Source organism: Primulina eburnea, chromosome 12, assembly GCF_022965805.1.
Source record: "Primulina eburnea isolate SZY01 chromosome 12, ASM2296580v1, whole genome shotgun sequence".
In the NCBI taxonomy this organism is placed as follows: domain Eukaryota; kingdom Viridiplantae; phylum Streptophyta; class Magnoliopsida; order Lamiales; family Gesneriaceae; genus Primulina; species Primulina eburnea.
Genome location: NC_133112.1, coordinates 32,331,559 through 32,341,411, shown reverse-complemented (window position 1 = coordinate 32,341,411; position 9,853 = coordinate 32,331,559). Strand labels below are relative to the sequence as shown.

Here is a 9,853-nt window from a genome sequence, read left to right as displayed (position 1 = left end):
TGTATCCAAATAATCTGAGTTCCCAAAGACTGTACCTCGACCATTGAATAAATGTACCTCCAAATCAGGTCATGTCTTAAATATTTCACCAACTTATTCAAAAGGGACATTTAAATTCCCCAAATTTAATACTTGTAAGCTGTCTGCTGGATTTTGTGGTTCAGTCTTCTGTGTATATTATTGACCTTTTGTCCATCTCCCCTGTCCCACTTTATATATTATTATTTTTGGTAAAATAACATAAAAATTAATTCGAGAGATCCGAGATAGGAAATTAATTAATAAACGATAATGATATATTTATAAAAAGCAATTCGATCGAATAAGAAAAAATAAAGCTTTGCGAGCTTAACAAGCGAGCGTAATCATTAGCCAATCGTCACATATGTTAAATATATTTAAGGTAAAAACTTGTGTGAGACGGTCTCACAGGTCGTATTTATGAGACGGATATTTTATTTGGATCATACACGAAAAAGTATTATTTTTTATGCTAAGAGTACCATTTTTTATTGTAAATATGGGTAGGGTTGACCTGTCTCACAGATTAATATCCGTGAGACGGTCTCACATTAGACCCATTCTATACTTCAAATTTTCAAGCTCTAGCATTTATCCAAAACTGATAGGATGTCGATTCTGTTTCTACAATGATCAGTTATTTTGCAATCACCACACACTTTGATTATCATCTTTTCACATTTATTTTAAAACGCTGTCAGCACTTTTCATTTTTCTTCACTTTTTCATAATCTATAAATTTAATAACTTCTTTAAAATATAAACACTCCCTAATTACGGCTAAATTAAATTGAAAATTCGGGGCATGATCACATAATTTGACTATAAATATTAAACATAATTATCAAATAGTTTTAAACGTTATAAATCAACCGAATATCTAAATATTAATTTTTGTTTCCATAAAGATTCTTCTTGATCCTCACTTGTGTAGATCTATCTATAATTGGAGAAAAATTCCATCTATAACATGCACGCATACATAGTAATATGATTAAATAAATATTTTTCGGATATTCAATTGAAATAATTTCAAAATTAAGTCTCACTAAATTAAGGGGAAAAAAAGATTAAAAAAAAAAAAGTGATTGATAATTTATTTATCCTTTAGCAAAAATTTATGTGAGACGGTCTCACTCACAGGTCGTATTTTATGAGATGTATCTCTTATTTGGGTCATTCATGAAAAATATTATTTTTTATGCTAAGAGTATTGTTTTTTATTGTGAATAACGGTAAAGTTGACTCGTCTAACAGATAAAGATTCGTGAGATCATATCACAAGAGACCTACTCTTATCTTTTTACAAACTTTCTATAACTTCCATACTCGTCATACTAGCACAATATCAATATCCCCCGGTGACCTAATTTTTTTAAAATTTTGTATATATTATTTTTGGATAATTTTATATTAATTTGATATTAGTTCGAATGTCTCAATTTTAAAAACAAAAAAATAATAATTCTTGAGTTTAGATTTTAATCCGAATAGATTAATAATCATGATTTCATCATTGGTAGTGTATTATTCCGACCTTGGATTTTGAAAAATAAATCTGAATGGTATTGGATCGACCATGTTCAAGGAATCTCCTACTATTGCGAATTCAATGAATGAATCTTAAAAATACAACCTCCGATCGATGTCATGTGATCCCACACTGTTCCCTCACATTAAGAAGTAATTAATTACTCGTAATTTGCCTTGCCTCCTCCATGGTACATAATTAATTACATGGTCGATATTTGAAATCTTCAAGTCGGCAAAATTGTGTAAAAAAGTTTGGGAGACAAGAGAAGAACGAGAATTTTTTGAATCAGGCCGATTTTTGTTTTCCAATTTTGGTCATGTCAGCAGACTGTAAATTGTCAAATTTTAGTCGTAATCTGTTATATTTATATTTATTGCATTTTTGTTCTTTTTTTAACATGATGTTGATGTTGAGCTTATAGACCGCTGACTTGACGTGTATGATGTCTCGTCAATAATTTTTTAAAAAAAATAAATGACTAAAATTGTCTAAACATATAGAGATTGACTCTGTTTTAACAACATAAATGGTAAAAATTGCAAATCATGGAAAACATGAGATCAACATTGAAATGGTATGGATTTTTCGGTAATTATTTTCACACGAAAGGATGATCATCATCGCTTAACACTAGTAAAATATTGTAAGAGTGGATCTCTTGTGAGACGGTTTCATGAATCTTTATCTATGAGACATGTCAACTCTATCGATATTCAGCATAAAAAGTAATATTCTTAGCATAAAAAGTAATATTCTTAGCATAATATTTTTTCATGAATGACCCAAATAAGAGACACGTCTCACAAAATAGTGAGACAATCTCACACAAGTTTTTGTCATATTGTAAACTAAATCTTTTGAAACTTACCAAAATAGCATTTTATTTTTTCTAAAAAAAATAAATAAACTCGTGCATTAGAGTTAGTTTTCAAGCTATTATTTATAATTTTACCACCATTGATTTTTATTTTTCAATTTATTTTTTGCATATCTCAAACATAAAATAAAATTGTAATTACTTCTCACAATATATCTTCTTCGTTGTTCCCTCTCTATCCGATCGGATCGTGTGTTAATTATTTTGATTTTAAATTACTAAATCACTATTAAAAACGAAATGTATGAAGGCTCCATTCACGTGACGAATCCTTTCACGTACGATATTTTTAAAGCAAACTCAATTTTATTAATTTTGGTCGAATTAAATATATTATATGGGATTTTAATTTTATTACAGTCGAATGTTGAGATTCTTAATGGATTTTAAGTGAACATTTAATACATTTCGATTTTTATGGTAACTATTAAAGATTGGGATTTTATGATTTTTTAAATATTTGGCTCAAATTTAATTGAATTTTTGCAAAATATAATAAATTGAAAAACGTCAGATATCTCACAAGTTTTCAAAATAGTTCTGAAATTAGTGGTAAGAATTTTATTAATGTTTTTTTAACATAGAATTTTAATTTTAATTTTGACTCTCATACAATAATATACCGTTTGAAATACAATTTAGTTTATTTTTCTAATAGATAGTGACATAATTTTCAATCAGAGTTTATTACATAATCGTGTATTAAGAATGATATAAATTATATATAGCAATCAGAAATTCAAATTTTCGACGAGTTTTGTGAATTGAAAATAATACGACTGTAATTTGAGAAAATTAACGCAAAAAATGGACGGAGAAAAGTCTTTTGAGTCCATTTTTTCCCTTATAATTTATATTAAATTCAAAATGTAATATATATACGTATATCCCATGTCGAGCTCGGTTTGATAAACTTAACAAATGATTTCAAATGAGTTTTTTATCGAGCCAAACTCGAGTTTAAAGAAATTTGGCTCGTAAGATCACGAACTCGAGCTCGGCTAGTTTGTTGGGTTGTGAGTGTACATAATTCAATTACTAGAAAACAATTTGTATTGTCTTACATTAATATATGAGCGAAAGAGAAGATATTGAAAGTGTATTAAATGACAAGTCTATCCTTAAATACACATATTTTAGTCGATCTTTTCACCAAAAATTACTTGACAAGCTCAAAAATGTGCTTGTTTAACGAACTCGAAAACGAGTGGAGTTCGAGTCAGACTCGTTAAACATGATAAACGAGCTATTAACTAATCGAGTTCGAGCTATTCACGAACTTAGTAATTTCAAAACGACTAAAACTCGAGTCTCATGATAAAAGCACGAATCGAGGTCAAATCGTTATATACTTTAAACGAATCGATCTCGAGCTTTATACTATTCAGCTAGGCTCTACTCTTTTATATCCACTAATAATCATATTAGTGGTAAAATTATATATTTTTATTTTGTATACATATCAAGAAACCCTTAGAATAGATAAATTACTCAAACAAGTTATCAACAATATCTCAACAAAACTTATAAAACAATTACAAAACTACCAAAAGTATTTAATTTAAAAACAAAGAGGACACTCTTTATAGGCAGATTTATAATCGTGTAATGCAGAAATGTGAACGATCGGCCAACAAGTCGCTCATTTTCTCACATCGTGTTTAGATTTTATAGACATTTTGTTAATAGTTTTTAAGCCTTTTTGTAAATTTTGAATTGTTTATTTATTTAAAAAAATTTTAAAAAATGAAAAATGCGAACGTGTGCAAAGTAGATTCAGTAAAATTGAACGTGACGCAGGCACTATTACGAGTAGTACGAAACCACAAAAATTTGGGCAAAAAATTTGCCTTTTCACTTTTTCAGTAAATAAAGAGATACAGAGTACGCTTTTGATTTCTATTTCCAAAGTACACAAATCCACGATATTATTATGAATAATAAAGAGACGATCTCATAAATTTTTATCCGTAAAATAGATCAATTATATCAATATTTATAATAAAAAAGTAATATTTTTTCATTGATAACCCAAACAAAAGATTCATCTCACAAAATACAATCTATGAGACCGGATCACACAAATTTTTACTTATTATTATATATAAGTCTTTCCCACGTCCATTTCTCACCATATATATATAATATATACTCGCTTCCTCTTCCGTCTGCCCATTCCCAAGGCCACCGCTCACCGCCACGGCGACACCTGACAGCTCGGCATTGCGGCGGAGACATGGGAGTTACGAAGCTACCGACCGGTAATATCAAAACAAGAGTGAACATCTGTCTTAACAAGCTTTCCGATAGAGACACGCTTTCTATGGCGACCAACGAACTCGAAGGCATCGCTAGAGCACTCCCGAGCGACGATTTTGTACCTTTCTTGAGCTGTCTCTCCACTACAGACTCGTCGGAGAAATCTCCCGTCCGCCGCCAGTGCGTGCGTATTTTGAGCATCCTATCCGCCGCGCACGGTGATGCCCTGTCGCCCCACGTGGCCCGCATGATCTCCGCCGTCCTCCGCCGTCTCCGGGACCCGGACTCCGCTGTACGCGCCGCTTGCGTTGATGCCGTTTCATCAATCACAACACACGTTACTCAGCCACCGTTTTCTGTCATCCTCAAGCCCCTCGTTGACGCGCTCTTCCAGGAGCAGGATTCGAACGCGCAGATGGGCGTGGCGCTCTGCGTATCCGCAGCAGTGGATTCGGCGAGAGAGGTGGATGCTTCAGAGCTGAGAAAGCTCTTGCCCAGAATTCTGAAGTTGATAAAAAAGGACTGTTTCAAGGCGAAGCCTTCTTTGTTAGTGTTGATTGGCCATATCGTAAGCACTTGTTGTGTGAAAAGTAGGAGCCTGTTGAGTTCTTTGGTCTCCATCGCGGTTGAATTCCTGAGTAGTGAAGATTGGGCTGCGAGAAAAGCTGCGGCAGAGGTTTTAGATAAAGCGGCGGCCACTTCGGACAGAGATTTGGCTGCGGAGTTCAAGGGAAGCTGTGTCGCTGCTTTAGAAAGCAGAAGATTTGACAAGGTAACAAATATTTACATTAGTTTTCTTCAGAATTTGATTTACATTTTTACTTTGTGTAATTTATAACTGCAAAATCTGAAAATGTTGATGAACACTGGGACAGGTAAAAGTTGTGAGGGAGACAATGAATCAGGCATTAGAGAGGTGGAGAGATGTTCCTGACTTGTTGGAAGAGGTGACATCCCCTAAAGGTAATTTAGAATTTGTTCATATTTCGGCACCATTTTTTATATCCTTTTCTTTTTTCTGTTAAATTTCCATACCAAGGTTTGGATTTGAGCACGACAGTTAGAATTCATTGCATTTTTATGACTTTGGCCGTTGAAAGAATGGTGCCTAAACAATTTTACATGGGAGAGTTTTGAATATGATAATATATATGACATTGATTAAGAATGTGATTCAAACTGGTTAGACTGGTGCTGAGTTTGAATCATATTTGCTCACTACTAGTGGTGGATGCACAATCAAATTTATTGCAAGATTAGAACGAACATAATGTTACAATCATACAATATGATTAGGTAGTAGCTGCAGCAGCAGCGGATACTCCCCGGTTCTGCTTTCGATGCGTGGCTCGGTAACTCCCCAATTCAGAAAAGTAACTCCTATGAAGTCCTCAGTATCGAGCTGCTCGTCCTCTGGCAGCAGTCAAAAGAGCATTGTGAGAAGTGACCAGGAAAAGAAACCTCGTACCTTGAAGCACAATATGCCAGAAGTGATGAAAAATTTTCGGTCCCGAATTGTCCCGTTCAATTTTAACAGCGATGATCTGGATGTGGGTTATGGAGATTCTATCCATGAAAAGATGCAGAGTCGAACGGAGGAGTTCGAGGATTTGTCTTTGATTCATGATCAACTTCTACAGATTGAGAATCAGCAATCTACTTTACTGGATATCCTTCAGGTTTGGATGTACAGACAATTCCTAGAGTAGTATTCTGTGAGAATTGTTTTTACTCTTGTTATGTGATTGGATCATCAACAGTTTTACATACTTAATAGGACACTTTTAGGTTACTCTTGAGTAAATAACCTGTTAGCTACATGACCATTTTCCCCATTGGAGAATCATGGGCGGGGCGGTGCGAAGATCGCTTTCTAACTACAAAAACATGTTTTTGGGGTTACCTAGATCAGTATTTGGATGTCTTTAACTATTCGAATCGAAGATTACATCCTAACTACATAAACATGTTTTCGGGTTATGTAGATTAGTATTCTGGATGCGTTCAACTATTCGAAAATAATTAATCTGGTAATATTTGCTGTGGTATGTTTTCAGAAATTTATAGGAAGCTCTCAAAAGGGGATGAATTCCCTGGAAAAACGAGTGGAGGGGCTGGAGAAAGTGGTGGATGAAATGTCCCAAGATTTGGCCATTCCAAGCAGCTGGAAGTAATTGTAGTATGATTGTATAGTTATTTTTTCTTACTAAAAGGTTTCTTGTCATTTTGATTAGCTGCACGAAATGACGGTATAAATGGATGAATTTATCCAATCATCTCCGTAAATTTTAGAATTTATTTTAATATAAGAAATAGATGATGGCTATTTATGTATATAAATGAATGAATCAAATTTAGTCCACGGGAATGATTTTTTGACTTGGATTCACTCCAAAGATACTCTTTTTATATTAAAAATATGATAGGAAAAAAGAAAATAACTTGGAGGAACATATAATTTCAAAAATCAAATGAATGGGACGTACTCATTTGTTTTGATTAAGGTAAAACTGTTTTATAAGACATTTTCATAAAGTATTAAAAGAAATCTGATAAAAAGATATACCTTGGGTAATTACATCACTTCAACAACTTTAGTAATGAGCATAACAGCCATATTGTTTCGCTGGAGAGAAGAACTTATGATCAGCTTTACGGGAAATTTTTGAACGCACAATTTCAACGAAAGTTTTCAATTTGTTATTTTATTATGTTCAATTTTATGTATTCTTCTATCTTTAGAGTACATTGAATATACATAAATGACTATAACATAGTTTCTGTTATCATATTAACAGATAATCTAGGAGGAATGTTTTTATACGGGGCTAACGATATAATAACTGTGAGATGAGTCGATTCAATTATATTTATCATGAAAAGTAATAATTCTGGAGGAAAAAAGTACTAATATTCTTAGAAAAAAACTGAATAAAACTTTTAAATGATATTTTGAAAACTTTTTGATTTAATTGTTCTTGTTATACGTAAAATGTGTGCTTTATTCACTTGTGAAATACTCATAATCAAGTTTTTTTTTTTCAATTAGCAATTTTCACCATAACGTGGTCGCAAATTTAAAGTTGGGCCTTCACTGAAATCGGATCCAGTTTTTTAAAAATTAAGAAATGGCTCATGAGACCCAAATTCAAAGAAATCCAACTTTCCTCCATTAGTTTTTATTCAATACTAATAATTTACTTTTCAAAGTTATTTAAAATAAAATTAGAGTTTCTCAAAAATAAATAAATTCATAAAACTTGAGTTCAATATTGAAAATAGTTTGAAACGTTCGATATTAAAAGATGTAACATTATTGGATATTATGTATTTATGTTGAGAAAATTACGCGGTATCTCTCCATTTTTTTTAAAAGTCGAGGGAGACTGACGATTGGATCTCAAATTAAATAATTTATCTCAAATTTGAGACTTTGATGTCAAATGAATAGTTCACACTTATGATGTTTGAGTGAAAATTGAAAGTATAAAAGCGCATGTGTGAAACGATTCTTTGATTCGATCCAACTCATAAAAAAATATTATTTGTCGTGTCAAAATTATTATTTTTCATAATAAGTATGGATTGGATCAACCATTTCATGATAATAGTGTGGTAGATTATCTCACAAAATACATAATCTTTGTATATTAGAATGACATTTTTTATTTATGAGGATTTGGTCACCTGTTTGAAATTTCCCTATCCACCGTAGATATTGGTATAAAATTTCAACCAACACACGGTTTTTGATTTACAATTCAATAAAATCAATTTATATTTCCAAAAAATTGGATTTAAAATAAAAGGACTATTGGAAACTCTAATACACATTTTCTTCTACTGTTATATTATAAAAAATTATCAGCATTAATGTTTTCTAAGGTAAAATTCACAAATAATTTCATTTTAATTTTTGTATGGATGCTTTCGAAGAAGCACAATATTTATATTATTTCATATCGATGTTACCGATATAACACAAATTTTAATTTTATGTAGTTTTATATCAATGCTCCTAAAGTAGCACTATATTTAGATTTAATATTGATGTTCTCCAAGTAGCACAAGTTTAAATTTATGTTAATATTTCTAGACATTATATTTAATACCCCTGAAGTAGCACAATATTTAAATTTAATATCGAACTAGCACAAATTTTAGCTTAATATTGATGCCCACGAAGAAAGACAACTTTTATTTCATATTGGTGTATATGAAATAACACCAAATGATTTTATGTGTCAATATAAATATAAATGTTAAGATTTATCATTATTTTTGAAGATTAATTAAACCAAAATCAAAAGTTAGTCAATATTACCGAACAATATTGATCTTTTGAGATTTTTTCTTATTTAAAGATTTGTCAATAATTTTTTTTTTTAAGGTAAAACTCGTAACTTTATTGAATAAAATCATCCATTACAAACTTGACCAACCACGATAAAAATTCACCATTCACCCATACAAATGGTGAGTCAATAATATTATTCTAAGATCTAAAATCTAAATGCAAATTTGAAATACATTTGCTTTTAAATTCATATACAGTAGTACGACAAAGCATCTTGTGGATCTCCAACAAAATTCGATCAAAATAAAAGGAAAATAAAGACAAATTTTGCTGATAATGATGGTTTGATTGATATAATTCACCTGAAGGTTTCTGTTTCTTTGTAACCGGATGAGAATATTGATCACTTGATTGATGACAGAGTGAAATGAAAAATGGAATAATTCATTGTTGATTCTTGTTTTTTTCTTTCTTTCGAAGTTCAGTTTTAATTTAAGTTGTTATTGATGTTTCAAGAAAATATTGAATACTAGTTGAAGTTACGACTTTCGATCTTTATTTAATATAGTGTTTTATTTACCAACCTTGGGTTTAACCATCTTGGAATTATGATTTATTCAATTATGTATCTATTTTTTTAGATTAATTATGAGATATGAAGATAAATGTTTAGCTGATAGTGATACACCACACATAGGCCGAGCTCCAAGGAAGCATGAGATCCTTTAGAGTTGCCGGAGGGACCAATCATGAGGGTGCGGATGAATAGATTCACGGAAGCATTGCATGGATTCATAAGCATTCGAAAGGAGTTTGCAAGCAATGTTACAAGCCTCGAAGGAGTCGTGATGCATCGGAATGAGCT

At 31.6% G+C, this 9,853-nt stretch overlaps 1 protein-coding gene across 1 annotated transcript; it reads left to right on the top strand.

Moving 5' to 3' along the window:
- The first annotated feature begins 4,567 nt into the window (after positions 1–4,567).
- Positions 4,568–7,072, top strand: LOC140808051 (TORTIFOLIA1-like protein 4). Its single transcript, XM_073165056.1, has 4 exons — positions 4,568–5,463; positions 5,567–5,654; positions 5,988–6,370; positions 6,749–7,072. The coding sequence occupies exons 1-4, from the start codon at positions 4,669–4,671 to the stop codon at positions 6,863–6,865; spliced, it is 1,383 nt and encodes a 460-aa protein (XP_073021157.1). The 5' UTR covers positions 4,568–4,668; the 3' UTR covers positions 6,866–7,072.
- The last annotated feature ends 2,781 nt before the right edge of the window (positions 7,073–9,853 follow it).

Bases quoted from the DNA above. Each gene is read 5' to 3' on its own strand.
- LOC140808051 (XM_073165056.1), top strand. From the start codon at position 4,669: ATGGGAGTTACGAAGCTACCGACCGGTAATATCAAAACAAGAGTGAAC. The intron at 5,464-5,566 runs GTAACAAATATT...ACACTGGGACAG, and splicing joins AAAGCAGAAGATTTGACAAG to GTAAAAGTTGTGAGGGAGAC. The intron at 6,371-6,748 runs GTTTGGATGTAC...GTATGTTTTCAG, and splicing joins CTTTACTGGATATCCTTCAG to AAATTTATAGGAAGCTCTCA.